A 16,793-nucleotide genomic window follows, 5' to 3' on the forward strand; every position below is an offset into this window, starting at 1 on the left:
GACTTTTATTAGTGCATCCGTTCTGTATTTACTATTTCCCCTCCCTCTCCAGTCAAAGGTGTACAGGAATATAGTGATAGGAATGTCTGTCCATCTGTCCTTTCATAGAAGAGGTAATTTCTGCAACAAAACTTTTTTCTTCTCAAACCTCACATGCATCTTACCCTTGGGGTAGATGCAGAACTATTGATTTTGAGCTGCTAGGTCCAGTGTCAAGGTCACCAGAGATGAAAATATGATCTTTTTTGCAGGACAATTCAGGTCTCTCAAATGCCATAGGTAGACCAAACTTTACTATCCCTGATCTTGTGGGTTGGTGGTTCTTTCCGGGGTTTTCCCGGGTTCTTCCTCCACCATTAATACTGGCCGCCATGTATAGCCTATCTTGTGCTGAAAAATGGTATTAAACCCTATAACAACAACAACTATCCCTGATCATAAATGTTTAGGAATATAGTTTAGCAACATCTGTCCATATGTCCATCCAGCCATCCATCTATCCATCGACATCGTCTATTCCACAGCATAACTTTGCTGTGGTACTTTTCCTTAAACCTTCTATAGATACCATCTTATTCCTGGTTTCTTGTCGCCAGCTGTGTCGCAGTCTTGTTCACAGCTGCCAGCTGTTTCACAGACTTGGTCGCAGTCGCTGACTGTGTTGCAGAACATGTCTCAGGGTCACAGACTTGTCGCAGGGTCACCTACTGGTCTTCCTCTAGTTGCCGACTTGGTCACAGGGTCGTCGACTGGTCTTCCTCTGATCGCTGACTTGGTCGCAACTGGGTCGCAGAGTCACGTCATAACCCAATTGAGATTGACAGAAAGAAATGACAGTGCAAAATGATGAAAAAAGTTATCCTCAGTCAGAATGTGTATTACTGCAAGATCTGTGCATTTCTTGGACCAGCCTTGTAGTGCAGGTCTTTTGGTAGATGAAAGACTTTGCCCCTACTCTTTTCTGATTCCCTGGCCTAGCTCTCTCCTGTATGGCGACATACGACCAGATGTGGTTGCTCAGGCGGGGTGGTTATACCGCTACACTTACTGAAGACATCTTCACACTATACCACTTCCTAACACACCACCATAGCAGCCACAGTTGGCACATATATATACCCAGGCGGAATCATGTGTCCAAAACTAAGATGGCACTACAAAACCCGTCAAGCATTTGAAATCAGAAACATAAGCTTTTATGAAATGAAAATTACATTGACAAAACGAAACATCGCATACATACATACATACATACATACATAGACATACATATACACACATACATACATACATACATACATACATACATACATACATACATACATACATACATATAGAGAGGGAGAGAGAGAGAGACTGTCAACAACTTTGGAACAATTATAAAAGAATTGAAACCACTTTAAATGAAAGTGTTGGACTCCATCCTGTATGACAATATAATTGCTGCTTTTCCAGTTGGTTATGGTAAATCACTATACGAATTCTTACTAGGAATACGTCAGAAGTTATTTGGAAAAAAGCATTTGTTGCAGTGGCGATTCTATTGAATTTATTTCATTTCAACAAATAAAACACATTGAGTTATGTACTATAGCTATTACAGCTGAGATAGCAATAAAGATCAACAAAAAGGGTGACAAAATGGCTTTTGAGAAGATTATTCCCTTGTCTACAAGCATCCTGAAATGATTACCAACAACAAGAGAGTTTGAGTCATGTTTCTGAACTCATTTTATGAGGAACTGGCAAACAAAATTTGTCATCATAGTGGAAGTCCGCTGCATTTACGACTGGGGTGAAGACTTTCAGCAACCATTTGATAAGTTGTACTTCCATAATCCTATATTTTGGCCCATAATGATACGTGTTCTAGTGCGGAATAGTTAAAAGTTGTACAAAGCTTGGAATGAGAAACTTTAAGCTGATTTTGTCCTCACCAACAAGAGGCAATATATTTTTTGCCATTTGCTGTACAGTAGAACCTGTCTTGAAAGACCACCTCTTTTGCCAAAAAATTATGGTCTCTCAAGACAGGTGGTCTCTCATAACAGGTCACAATCCTATATAATCAATAAACTTGTGCACTGAGAATGTGGTCTCACAAGACAGGTGGTCTCACATAGCAGTGGTCTTTCAAGACAGGTTTTACTGTATCAGCTTATCTGTTTAAATCATGTTATAGAAGCACTTCCCATGGCCCTTGTAAGAGATGAACAAGAATTTCCTTTGCAAAATGTGTACCTTCCTGGCAGTCCTTACCATGTTGGTTTGATATATGAACTTGCTGAAAGACTTCTTTTAGATATACTGTATGGGTGGGAGTGGAATGGAGCATTCTAGGATAGTGCATTTGCATGGTTCAGTTGGCAAAGTAAGAAAAAGGAAATAGTTGTCCTTTATTTGCTGGTGAACTTTGTATGGAAAATACGGAACAACATTTGAACAGCATACCATTTTGAGCAAATGTCCTTTATTTGAAGGTTAAATTTTTATGTAACATCAGAAAACTGTGTTTAACATCTTCCTTATTTTAGCAGATGCCCCTTATATGCTCATTAAATTTGATGATTTGTATATAGAATTTTAAATAATTTAACAATGTCGTTTGTGAGATGTCTGGAATGTTCAGGTTTAAGTTATATGTAAAATTAAGGAAAGGAGTTGAACAGTTCCTCGTGTTAGGAGCACGTGTCAATATTTAGAGGTTGAATTAGTATGCAAATTTCAGACAAGGAGTTGAACAGAATCCTTTGTGAGAAGTTGTCCTTTCTACGTTAACAATCCAAATCACACACACTCAGAAGTGTCATTCTTAACAAATGTCTTTATATACAGGTTATCATTTTATCTAAAATGTAAAGTTTAGAAATGGTCATTTTGGGTTGATGTCCTTAATTTTTGAAGGTTAAATCAGTAGGTAAAATTTAGGAAATGTGTTTATGTTATTTGGATTTTCAACATAGCTTTATAAATTTTCCAGTCATCTCGCTACAATGTTTGCATTGTGGCAGTTTATAGTGATGTCTAGCACTGGGGCATCATGCCGCAGACATGTAGTATCATGTCCCACCCAGTCACATTATCCTGACACCAGGCCGACCAGTCCTAACACTAACCTCTTAATGCTGAGTTCCAAGCGATGCAGCTGTTAGTACCATTATTATAAGTCTTTGGCATGACTCGGCCGGGGTTCAAACCGCGACCTTCCGTATCCCAGGTGGATGCTCTTACCATTTAGCCCACTGGAAAGGTCAGGAAATATACTACTATTTATATGTAGATGTTCATTAATTTTGTAGGATACATTTGTATTTACAGGAAGAGAAGCTGGAGAGCATAATTTGGGTGCAGATGTCTTTTTTCTGTAGGTTAACTTTTTATGTAGAATTAGTAGGAATTGAACAGCATACTTTGTGAGTAAGTATCCTATATACCGAAGTGAAGTCAATTTTAAATTTAAGAAAAGGAGTTAAGTAATGTATTTAGAAGCAGATGTCCATTGTTTTGAGATTAGACTTTGTACGCAGTTGTTTGAAAGCTTAACCATATCATTTCTACACATGCGTCCTTTATATGAGCTTGAATTTTAGTTGGACTGCATCCTTTAGAAGCAGATGTCCTTTATTGTAATATTCAGTTTTTTTGTAAAATTAGGGAAAGGGGTTGAAAATCATTCTTTGTTAAATGATGTCATTTATTTACCTGTTGACTCTGATTACAAAAGCATGACAGTGGATTGAATGGCATTGTTTGATAGTAGATGTTCTTATTTGGAACATACAACGCTTGTGTGCAAAATTGGCGGCATACTCTATAATAGATAGCCTCTACATGATTGTCTCTGCTAGGATGAACATGGTTGCAATAAATAAGACTAAATCAGTTAACGGAGGTTCATCATTGAAGTCGATGGTGGGAAAAAATCGTGTAGTTTCTTACTGATGTGATGTGAAATTTCAATAAATCAATGAATGCACCAAAGTACCATTTGTAAATGTTTGTGCTAACTCCTCCATGATATACAATCACGTATGTGGAACATCCTAGTACTATAGATCACGCTTAGGGTCATCACCCATGTGTCTTTTAATCTTCGGGTCCCATAAATTTATTTATTTGGAATATGGTAAAATTGAGTAAATTTTATTGATAATCAGTGCTTTTAACAAGTATAAATTTGAAGAAAAAACCCCAAAACTATTATTTCATGCTAGCTTTTTCAAACCTACTTTGTATCTTGGGAACTCTGCAGAATCTACATCCTGCCTGCCGTTCTTGGCATGATCCAAAACTCCATTGACACTAGTGCAAGAAAAGTAGATAACTGTACCCTTAGCTTTAGATCACTGAAGTTGGTTGGTTGGTTGTATTTGACGTTACAGAACACAAGTATGTCATTTAATGCAGAGGGAAATGGAACTAAAAGTAACTTTTCCATGGAAAAACAGTGGTAGCCAATCCTCGCTGATCTAGTTGGAGTAAAGTGCCTTGCCCAAGGATCCAGCATGTTAGTCGATCCGTGCTGATCTAATTGGAGCAAAGTGCCTTGCCTATTGACATCACCTTGGCAGTTGATCTGGGCTGATCTAATTGGAACAAAGTGCTTTGCTCAATGACATTGCCTTGGCAGTTGATATGAGCTAATCTAATTAGAGCAAAGTGCCTTACCCAATGACAACAACATGGCAGCCCAAATGGGCTAATCTAATTGTATGATTCAAACTCACATCTTGCGGTTTCAAATTCTGAGTGATAACCTCTGCACCACTGCAGCTCATATCTACATTAGTAACCGTATGCAGTATACAGAAGGATGCACTGAACCTGCAAGGGGGGGGATCATTGAAAGTGAATAATACTTCTAATAAAAAATTAGGACTGTACACACAACGATAACTAAGGAAAATACATAAATCTTACATATTCGCTGCAGTCTGAAAAGTATGTCACTGTGACCTTCTTTTGCACATGATTAATAGTGCCCTACAAGGTTCATACACCCATCAAGTTTCATGACTATACATTCAACAATATTAGAGAAACTTAGTTATGTTCAGAAATGTGCACCAACACAAGAACAAGTGATCCTTGTATCTAATCTATACATTTGCAGGTGAAACAAAATTATGCATACAGATAGATATGTATCACACAAGATTTATGTCACATACAAATACTTTAAATTGAATTTATACACACAGATATAAATATAAAACATTACAAACAAAAATACATCTTACCATATGTAGAAAGAAAATAAAAAGACAAAATGCCAATAAGCAAAATTATAGACTAAATGACAATTTAGCAGGTCAGAGTGGTTTAGTTGGATTCCATTCTTAATTTCGTAGTCAGTGTAATAAGAACAAATGCCACATTAGCCTACCTGTATAAGACTTTTAGTGCTGCAAATTATGCAGGCTTTACTTGTATTTAAGTTCATTTGAGGTTATACATCTTGTTTGTTGGAAAAAAATGAAAAGGAGATGTATACAACTTAAATATTTGTAATCACGGTTATCTCATTTAATCAACCAATAGTTGCATTTATTTGGAATCTGTCAACCACATCCAAGTCAGTTTCACTGTGCTGTTTTTATTTGCTATTTTTAGTCTTACGTGTCCTTCATTCAGCAGTGGTGTAGCAAAATGAAGTATGTCTGTAGGAGAGTGTATCTTGGTAGAGTACAAGTAGAATATCATTGCATTGTCAATTGAAATTTCACTAAAGTAGAGACTCTGTCTCACTCATCTGTTTTTCTTCCGAATAACTAAAATAGTTGTAAAGTACCACTCCAGGGACCATCAAACAAAGTCCTGCAATTGTGTATGCTGTGGTCTCATTAAAGGTTGGTTGCCAGAAAAACAGGAGATTTGCTTCATCAAACACAAAGAGTGACCAGAAGAGTGCAGCAATTGGCGACACAACAGCCTGAACCACAGAGGCATATACAGCACCCTCTGCATACTGGATGAGAAGAAAATTAAAAAGGTTTCCAAAACAATAACAGATGTAGAAGAGCCAAGCTTCCCATGCTAACCCGCCACATGCTGTCTCAGAACTGTAGCTGCAGTGAAGGCCATTTTTTAGTCTCTCAATAAACTGTTGTGGTGAGCTTGCCTGCAAAAGAGATAAAAAGGTTTGTACATGACGGGAAATTCATAAAAGTAAGGTTCCCGGTACACACTTTCCTTGAAATCACTCGTTAAATAAGGCCAACACAATTGTCCTCCTATCATCTTGGGAAAAGGGTTGTAATTACCAGTATTTCAGTAATTATCAGATATACCAAATATTTTAACATGAATGGAAAGGGTTCTTAGTCTGAATCCCTCTTTTCTTCCCAATCCGTATATTTTGATTGGACCCAGAATTGCTTTGTACCATGGGGTAATTCCTTCATTTACCTTTTGGAAGCAGTGTGTGTGTTTGTGTGTTTGTACATGTATCATTGACACGCAGCCAATGTTAACCAGGTAGAGAAATGTTTGTGATCATGTGTCCTGACAAATGGTAGTACAGCAATAAATTGTGTGCTGTCCAAATTAGCAGACTCTTTCAATTGATTTTTGAAGCTCACCAATGTCCCTTGGCAGCATGTTGCAAAGCAACATGTGCATACCTTGACAGCATGTTGCATACCATGACAGCATGTTGCATAGCAACATGTGCATACCTTGACAGCATGTTGCATACCAACATGTGCATACCATGACAGCATGTTGCATAGCAACATATGCATACCTTGATAGCATGTTGCATACCAACATGTGCATACCAACATGTGTGGAATAGATCAATTGTATTGTTGGCATTTACAATGTTCTTTGAAGCTAGATTAACATCCACAAAAAGGTGTTGATTAATCAACCTTACAGGCTCAGCACAGGCTGCCATAAAGAAATAGGTTAGTGTATACAGTCTGACCTCAGAAAACACTGGTAGACATTGCAGGTACATTAGGAAATTAGGGTGCTGTATTCAGGTATAACGGTACCAACTGAACAAACCTAGGTGGGTGGAGCTTAAGGAGTAGGAAACATTGTATTCAGAAATAAACAACAAAACTAGCTGTGATTGATGCATTATGTAAGAGTTATACTTTCTGTTAGGCTTTAAAAAATTGAGCCTCTTGGCAATATGTGAGATTTTGTTAATTCATATCTAGATCATATTTAGTATTTTTTAAGATTTTTAAAAAAATGTGGTACACATGGCTGAAAATGTATGTTGTGACTAGATAACTCTTACCCCTGTCTAGTTCCAGTAGAGTTATCTCTCTTCAATGCAGTGGAGTACTTTTCCCCGTCAAATTGACAACCTAACATTGTTCTCTATGACAGCGTGTGACATGCATGCTGAGGTAGGATAGAAAGTATATTTATTTCACAAAACATTAGCATTAAGGTATATGGAAAAACAATTGGTACCATGATACCATTCACCCTGACCTCAGAATACACAGATGGAAATATGGTTACACTGTAAGCACATTACAATCAATAGTAAATGTTTGAGAAGATGCAGACTTACCATTCCAAACTGTGGAATAAAATCTGCCCAAAACATCATCACCATGGTTACCACTTGAAATATTTGGGTCCATGTAATAAAGCTGAATGACTGACTCTGCAAAATATATTATATTTGGTGATGAAAGATTTACATGTACAAAATGTGTGTGATTATCATTGTGTGTATGTGTGAGAGAGAGAGAGAGAGAGAATTTGCATCTGTTTATCAGTGACTGAAATGTGATAGTTTGAATGAAATGTCACATGCAATATGCACCAACTATAGAATGTTAACAACTGGAATATCAAAAGTATTGTGTTGAAGCGTGGGTACAATATTTGAAATTAGTTGCACAATTTCCTATTATGACTTCTTTACCATTGGTACTTGACTTGCAAATGGTCCCTGATAAAGTACAATTGACTTTTATTTCTCTGACATTAAATATTTCAAGGTGAACACTATAACCCTGTAGCATCCAGACTTTAAATATCTTTTCACAGTTAATCCTTTTTGGTAGCTAGTGCAAACAGGTGCTTTCTTGCCTCCGAAATATGTGGGGAGATACTTTGTTTTTGGCTTATTCTACAGTGTTTGGTTAGTGAAATCCAGCATTAATAAAGAAAACTGTACACTATGCAGATATATTTGACAACCAACCAACCTCTCCTTTTTTCAACTCTTTCTCACAGATGACGTTCATGATGCCATAGGGCAGGAAGCCGATTGCAAAACAAAGAGGCCAGAGTATTCTGTAGGCAATGGATTTGGTTCCTGTGTTGTCAGAACTGCCATCCAGTCCCCAAATCTGGGGCTCAACTGTGATAAACAGACCCACCATCACTGCACATGTGCAAAGGAAACGGGAAAGGTTGATACCTGGTGGAATAAACGAGTAAATTAATTAATTAATTATAAAATACTTCACTTATGAAAAAACAGATTTGCAACACCTCCATTGTTCTCGTATTGGCAGTCATTTCATAAGCAGACGAGGACGATGGCATGATGGGTGTCTAGATAACTGACCTTTCACGCTTGCAGAGTAGTGAAGAAGTTAGAAGTGAACCTAAGTAACAGCAAAGTTGCATTGGGAATTCAGATTTCTGACTTCCCTTTTATGGCCACTGTTATTTTTCGTATTTATAAAAAATATACCTTCATATGGTCAGTCAGATCTATTTACAGATGCACTACTATATGCCTGGAATCAAAATCTTGATCTAAGTGAGATAAAACTGACCGATGACCCCAACAATGCAACTGATTAGCATCAATCAAATAAAATAATTATTAATGAAAGTAAAACATATGTATGTTGATTGGTTTAACACAGCAATTAGCTTGATTAGAAGATACATAGCTTAACAATAACCAATTAAAAAGTACCATTAGAAAAACTTAATTGAGTGTATATCTAAATATTAACATGGATAGGGAGCACATGTGATGATTACTGGCATAAATCCTTAGTTGTCAAGACAGCCCTGCTAAGAATTACTTGTCCATGACACCAGAATGTTGCCTTTCAGTTGCATACATTTTACTATGGTCTACTGTACCACAATTTGGGGAGACGCGTTCAAAGTCATAGCTAAACAGAGTCTTTAAGTTCCAGAAATAGGCTGCAAAAATCAATATTGATGCACCATGGGATATTTCCTTGGAGTCTTTATTATCACTGTTGCACATAAGGGCTATTCATAACAGGAAACAGAACCATTTAAGAGATGTTATAGTTTTATAATTTACAAATGTGTTTGTGGAATGGTACATCACTATCTCCCAAATGTTTTCAATGAATGGAAAATTAAACAAGATCACTAACGATCTGAGACGAAAATTACTTTCGTATTTCAAAACCTTGCACAGAATTACATGTACATAGATGAGGTTTTCAGCACTCTGGTGTCTTGATTTGGAAATTACATAGATGAGGTTTTCAGCACTCTAGTGTCTTGATTTGAAAATTACATAGATGAGGTTTTCAGCACTCTGGTGTCTTGATTTGGAAATTACATAGATGAGGTTTTCAGCACTCTGGTGTCTTGATTTGAAAATTACATAGATGAGGTTTTCAGCACTCGGGTGTCTTGATTTGGAAATTACATAGATGAGGTTTTCAGTACTCTGGTGTCTTGATTTGGAAATTACATAGATGAGGTTTTCAGCACTCTGGTGTCTTGATTTGGAACTCTTGACCATTACCTTTTGGCAAGAATTTAAATCTAAATAAAGATATGCCATAAATGGTTAAGTTTCGTTAGATTTCGTCGTCTTGTGACTACCTGTTTGTTTGTTTACATATACATTTACTAAGTATGCATTTATATTAAATTGGTTTTTCATGATTGTGTTGGTTAAATATGACAATACTATAAATGTCTGTACATTTATCTTTTGTAATGTCTGTACATTTACCTTTTGTAATATCTGTACATTTACCTTTTGTAAGTATATTAAAGTTCGAAACAGAGACTAGATTTTAGTTCGTTGTATTAACTTCATTAAATTTATTATTAAATTTTATTATTATTATTATCATTATTATTGTCGTATTGTTATTTATATTATTATTATTATTATTATTATTATTGTCGTTATTGTTATTTATATTATTATTATTATTATTATTGTCGTTATTGTTATTTATATTATTATTATTATTATTATTATTATTATTATTATTATTATTATTATTATTATTATTTAATAATATAAAAATCAAAATATACTCAGGTACAGGTTAGAGGTTTTAATTATACATATATCCTAGAACATTTGATATAATGTCATCATAATTGGTATAACTCATTACGAAGCTAAGACAATTCTAATTACAACATCCTCACTTGTACCTTTTTCTTTGAGACTCAGGTCACAGCTAGTGAAATTATGCATTTGATGTTTTCGTTAATTTAAAGGAAAACAAAAAAACAATTGATATTACCTAAACTTCTTGTGTTAGGACTCTAGGTCTTAAACTATGTAACATAAATAAGTGAACGAAATTTGATAAATGAACAAAAAATTTATTTCTCTAACTTACAAAGTGGAAATTTTAAGAGACACTTAACAGTATTGTGAATTAAATGCCAAGTAATCATATATGTTCAGTCACCATTCCGAAGGTATAGAATATTCCAAATGAATTCCATCTGTTTTTAATGCCCTGATGTACCACAATGACATACAATCAAGAATGTCTTTGAATGACTCCTCAAGAATCCAAGTAGTGTCTCTGTCCAAAAAGTAAATGAGCACTTTGGAATTCCAACGAATAATTTAAATAAATAATTCATCTTAAATTATGTCTGAACTCAACTTTAAATGATTCCACATGCTAATCGTAAAACAATAATGAATCATTGTTTACCAAACCTCTATTTATACATATTTCACTTATGTTTTGTAGCAATTGAATGTACTGGAAAGCTAATCATTTCCATGGAAAATACAACTAACCCATGTATTCAAATTCTAGTAAACATCTTATTTGCTACTTAAAATCATAACAAACGTCAGGCAGGCAAAAGCTCCATCCACAACCATCAATCACAATAATGACAAATGTCAGGTATGATAAACTTATCCACAACTGACAATCACGACAAAAGTCAAGCACACAATGTAAATTAAATAGACGTAACATTTAATAAATTTTTATCATTCTAACTTTTCATGCATGTGCATCAGCAATGGAAAATATCTCACTTTTCATGCGTGTACATCAGAGATGGAAGATTTCTCCTTTGCATCCCTGTTCGTCAGGCATGGGCAAATTGCATGCCTGTGCGTCAGCCATGGTCAAAGTGATTGTACGCGTGTACATCAGCAATTGTCGATATATCATTTTGCATACGTGTACACTAGCCATGGACGATATCTCAATTTTCATGTGTAAATCAGTCATGGACGATATAATATTTGTTTGCAATAGTCTCATTCAAAGATGAAAGCGTATCTACCGCTGACGTAAAGCCGTTCCAAGTTAGGCGTTGATTCCAGTTCATACGTTACGTTAACATGATATTTTATTTATAGATCTTTTGTTGTCTCTTACTTACATGCGAAATAGGCCAGATAGAATAGTTCCAGTGGCATAAGCGGCTAGAGCTTCCGCGTCGGACGAGGGAGGTCTCGTGCTCGAACCCTGGCTGAGTCATATCAAAGGCTTAAAAAATTGCAATAGCTTCGTTTGGCGCTCAGCATTAAGCGGTTAGTGTTAGGACTGGTCGGCCTGGTGTCAGGATAATGTGACTCCGTGGGACACAGGGCCACGTGTCTGCGTCATGATGCCATTGCTAGATATCGCTATGAACTGCCACACTGCAGACATCATAGCGATATGACTCAAAGCTACGTTAGAACTCCAAATACACGCACTCACCACCCCCACCCACAAAGAGTAATAATAATACATACGGTATGTGTTGTATTCTGGAATTTTAACTTAGCCTTTAAAAAAAAAAATTCTGTCATATCGCTACGATGTCTGCAGTGTGGCAATTTATAGTGATGTCTAGCACTGGGGCATCATGCCGCAGACATGTAGCATGATGTCCAACCCAGTCACATTATCCTGACACCAGGCCGACCAGTTCTAACACTAACCTTTTAATGCTGAGCGCCAAGCGAGGCAGCTGTTTGTACCATTTTTGTAAGTCTTTGATATGACTCGGCCGGGGATCGAACCCACGACCTCCCGCATCCGAGACAGACGCTGTAACCACTAGGCCACCGGAGCGGTCATACATACGGTATAGTTAATGGATTTGTTACGAGCCTACTACCCACTATACCCCTGATGATCTTTTAGTCAGTAAATGATAATGTGATAATGTGATAAAGTCATTTGTGTTTGTATATTTCCTTCTTTTTTCCGCTCGTCGATCACAGTTCTTACTATATTTTAACCATTGTTGAATTGGTAGGATTTAAAATACAACCATAAACACGCAAATATATGTGTATACATATTTACATATACTGTTTGCTTATCTTTCTATGTATCCAAATATACCTTTAAACAACTTTCAGCTACTGTATATTCCAACTTAATATGATACAACATAAGTGTGAAAATCATAATACCACGATTATATATTTATTTGATAGTGTCAGTCTCAAAGCTCGAGTCCTATTAAATTTTCTTTAACAAGGCCAATACAATATACCGTGGCGTAAAATGCTAGACTTTGAGAAAACAATAAAATAAGACCTACTTGTATGGTGTTCGGGTTCCATTTAAAGTATGCCGTGTAAAATAGAATGAATACTCAAGTAATGCATACGATTCGTTGAAAATGCGGGGCCCCGAGTGGTCTAAAGCGCTCTCCGTTACGGATCACTGTCATCTCACCTCTGTCTGCGTGGGTTCGAGTCTCGGATTCGGCTAATGTGGGTATGTGAGAAAGCTTGCCAGTAGCTTCTCGTGGGTCGGTGGTTCTTTCCGGTGTTTTCCCGGGTTCTTCCTCCACCATTAATACTGGCCGCCATGTATAGCCTATCGTGTGCTGAAAAATGGCGTTAAACCCTACAACAACAACAACGTTCAGAATGTTTAGATACATCACAGCCAAATTGCACTCTGGTACATAGTTTTCCCCAGAGAGTAAAAAGGTCACATAAGCAAGCCTTTTGTTTTGCCTGCAGGCTATCTCTAATTAAGTCTTCCACGCACTATGTAAAACTGTCACACGAGCGGTCATTCGGATTAACATCATAATGGCAAAACTACACAGACTTAGTGTGGACAACATATATATCCATTCAAATTTTGCCACGCTAATACTATTTTCCATTTCTCTAATTGGTTGAAATTAAGCTAAAATAATTTTATCTGGCAATTAGGTGACAACCAAGTGAAAATTTGTCCTATTTTTTGAAATTTTACGCTTTGTTCATGACTGATCTTCACTACTTCCATATTTCATGCCACATGATGCGGCATTTTGAGGTTATAACGTATGTCCGTCGGTACACAGGGCCGGAGAGAGCGATCACGGGCCCTGAGGTAAGAAACACCCGGCCTCTCCTGGTTCTTGTTCAAACAATATTTTTCTTTTATAAAATTAAAAAGTGTTGTTCGGCCAGGGCCTCCTTACGTGCCCAGGCTCCGGGGATATATCCCCGGTTGCCCTGCCCCCTCGTCGGCCCTGTTCGTACATGTGTTAATAATTTGCTTTCCATGTTACAACGTGACTTCTGATTCATTTACTTTGACCAAACATGGGATATAGGTTTCAAAGACGAAGGTCTCTACCGGTTTAAAGGTTAAATGTCAAAGGTCAGGGTCCTTGCGATCAGATTAAGTGCAAAAAGATTTTCACATAATATGAGCCAATACCGAATTTAGTCAAACTTATAATTAGGTTGCTGTGATAAGAAAACAAAGCCGGAAGACTGTTTACGTTCAAGATCAAGGTCACCACAGGACTTTGCAAGAAAGGCGCGAAAACAATGTTAATGGAGAGAGAGAGAGAGAGAGAGAGAGAGAGAGAGAGAGAGAGAGAGTATGATTTTTAACGTAGCTTTAACAATTGTTCAGTCATATCGCTACGATGTCTGCAGTGTGGCAGTCAGTTTATAGTGACGTCTAGTACTGGGGCATCATGCCGCATACATGTAGCATGTGTCCCACCCAGTCACATTATCCTGAAACCAAGCCGACCAGTCCTAACACTAACCTCTTAGTGCTGAGCGCTAAGCGAAGCAGCTGTTAGTACCATTTTTGTATGTCTTTGATATGCCTTGGCCGGGGATCGAACCCACGACCTCCCGCATCCGAGGCGGACGATCTAACCACTAGTCCACTGGAACGGTCCGAGAGAGAGAGAGAGAGAGATTATGTTCTGTTTAGTGGAAAAATTATCACAACTGTTTACCTTTTCTTAGAATGATGATCCTACAGATGACAGTAAATGGGATTGAAGTGGTCATCAAAATACCCTGTAAATAGGGAGGAGTCCGGTTGGGGTCACTTGCGAACACTACAAAAACCCCGTTGAGTGTGGTCAGAAATCCCATTAGAAATAGAATTTTATAGGAAGCAGTAGGTCTTAGTGTTGCAGATGGATCAATGGTGTACTTCATTCCTAGAGTCATTACGGTGAAAATAACAACAAACCAAACACACGATTCAAGAAGCAAAACAAACGAGTCCCCGCCTATCCGTCCCATCGTCCCGGCATAGATGGGCAGCGTAACATTCATTGCTACATTAAAAACAACGCTTAGTATTACTAAAATAATGTTCCTCACATGACCAGTAAATCGCGGTTTGGGTTCCATTTTGTGCATGCTGTGTACGCCAGAAAGGAGAGGCACCTTTTCCTGGTAAGTATACCTTGGATCTAATAAAGCATCCGTTGATTCCAACATCGTCTTTGTTCCGTTTGGACTGTTAATAGAGTCTCGATTTTCGTCCAGGTATTTGTTTAGGTGATTCATTTTTGTTCATTTAATTTTTATCCACTAATTTCGATTCATGCGTCTGTTGTAGTAAAATATAAAAAAGCGTGGTATCACACAAACTGGATGCAGCCACAGACAGTAGTTGTCTGCTTTATTAAGGTGTATACATAACAAGGTAGATTTCTCGTTTGTGTTCACTCAGAAGCTTTTGCTGCTAGATAGACAGGTGATGATGTATGTAAGCAATTTTAATATATCTCAATATCACGAGACAAGGTATCTAGTGATAATCATGTGAACATCATGGGGGAGACCACTTGACTTCTCATATTTTATTATCAGTTAAATATCAGTACACGCGTCATTACGAATACAAAATTCTACGTCACAAAGAAGTAGCACACATTTGTTACCCACTAGGTGCACGTTTATATATTATTATTTTTTTTGGGAAGTAATTGTTGGCTTGTTTAAGTTAAGATTAAATTTAAAGAGCCTAGCGAGTAAAAAGGGATTCTTCTTTAATGAAAACAGCTTTATTTATAGTGTGTTGTGAGAAGTTGTTATGCCGCCACTGTGGTAGGTGTGTTATAGTTGGGGTGTGGTGCTCCCAATATTCTATTTAAATTATTATAGAAGTCCCACCCAGGCTCGACTTTGGTTGGAATTTAAATTAGTGAACGATATACGTAAAGCTCCGAGTCTCCAGTCAGCAATGCCGACGGTTAAATGATTGAATATACAAAAAAGTGGAATTCAACAAATAACAATTCAGTAATAATTCGATAGTTGGGTGCTTCCAATTTCCCAAGTACTCTCCTTCCGCTCGACCCTGTGATAGCCTATTGCATCATTTGATTAGTAGTGTGAGATAGCTTTCCACCTGTCCTTGTATTTCACTCATCTCTGTATTCTTCTCTCCTATTTCTCCAATTCCTTCTCCTCTTCCTCCCGACTTCTCCAAATTCTTTCTCCTCCTCGACTTCTATACACTCTTCCACCTTCTCCACTTTCTTCTCCTCGACTCCTTTTCCTCCTCCTCCTTGACTCTCTTCACCGACTAGACTTGTTGACTCCGACTGCTCTGCTAGTCTCACTTCCGTCTCGCCTCTTAGAGACTTGGGACTCGACCGGATCTGAAGTTCTGTCCCCAAGAAAGCTTCCTTTACGAAACTTTGTATTCCCTTAGAATCTTCGCTTTTACCGCCAAATTACGAGTAATCCTATACTGCGTAGCAATCTTCCTTGGCGAGACTAAATTTTCATTTGATAGTTAGAAGTTATAATTCGGATCGAAACTGCTTTCACACCCTCTGTCTCAATTCCGAGTAGGTGTCTCTTTGACCCCATCCAATCAAATTTGGCTGACAGTGTCCTTCTCGCTGTCTGTCCACGTAGGGACGGATTTAGAACTCGCCCGGGTCCCTCTCGCGGTTACTCTGATCCTATTACTAAGATGTAACACATAGGTGAGAAGTCAAGCGATCCAACACCTGTGCCGACCCAAGATGTTAGGTTTTCTCTCTGGTCACGGTAACATTGCGTAAGAGATTAACTATAGCTTGCGGAAATGTTCAGACATCAAACCAGAGCTTGCAATAATACCTTGTGTTTACACGACTTACTAACTGGGGCTGAGTAAACGTGACATAGACGAAATTGTTCTCACCAAAAATTTATATTTATCTGATTTCATTTTAGGAGGTAATGTAATATCAATAAATAATCAGAAATCACTAATAATAATAATAATAATAATACTCGACTGGTGACATAACATTTATGCTATGAACCATGTTGTAAATGTGCACAATACCTTACATTATATATAAGAATTTTTTGAGTTTACCTTCGTAGCTAC

At 37.4% G+C, this 16,793-nt stretch overlaps 2 protein-coding genes across 4 annotated transcripts in view; one reads left to right on the forward strand and one right to left on the reverse strand.

Annotated features, from left to right (window-relative positions):
* The window catches only part of LOC149772772 (uncharacterized), a 70,280-nt gene extending 60,281 nt beyond the window's left edge, over positions 1 to 9,999 (forward strand). For all 3 annotated transcript variants that reach the window (XR_016417596.1, XR_016417594.1, XR_016417595.1), the window contains exons 13-14: positions 5,850 to 6,140; positions 8,209 to 9,999. The gene's annotated coding sequence lies outside the window, so the exon portion shown is untranslated. The remainder of the gene's footprint in view (positions 1 to 5,849; positions 6,141 to 8,208) is intronic.
* On the reverse strand, positions 51 to 15,141 carry LOC149772773 (crt homolog 3-like). The gene is made up of 4 exons (XM_089947316.1): positions 14,404 to 15,141; positions 8,181 to 8,395; positions 7,535 to 7,630; positions 51 to 6,121 (listed from the first exon to the last, which is right to left on the reverse strand). Exons 1-4 carry the CDS (start codon positions 14,966 to 14,968, stop codon positions 5,726 to 5,728), a joined length of 1,272 nt encoding a protein of 423 aa, XP_089803442.1. The 5' UTR covers positions 14,969 to 15,141; the 3' UTR covers positions 51 to 5,725.
* Between the last annotated feature and the right edge of the window lie 1,652 nt (positions 15,142 to 16,793).

Source organism: Sinohyriopsis cumingii, unplaced genomic scaffold, assembly GCF_028554795.1.
Source record: "Sinohyriopsis cumingii isolate HCF-2022 unplaced genomic scaffold, ASM2855479v2 utg001176l, whole genome shotgun sequence".
NCBI classification, from domain to species: domain Eukaryota; kingdom Metazoa; phylum Mollusca; class Bivalvia; order Unionida; family Unionidae; genus Sinohyriopsis; species Sinohyriopsis cumingii.

What these genes read in the sequence shown, in the direction of transcription:
- LOC149772773 (XM_089947316.1), bottom strand. Translation starts at nt 14,968, where the DNA reads ATGAATCACCTAAACAAATACCTGGACGAAAATCGAGACTCTATTAAC. An exon ending in GATCATCATTCTAAGAAAAG is followed by an intron (nt 8,396 to 14,403) that starts GTAAACAGTTGT and finishes TTATTCCACCAG; the next exon opens with GTATCAACCTTTCCCGTTTC. An exon ending in AAGAGTTGAAAAAAGGAGAG is followed by an intron (nt 7,631 to 8,180) that starts GTTGGTTGGTTG and finishes TATATTTTGCAG; the next exon opens with AGTCAGTCATTCAGCTTTAT.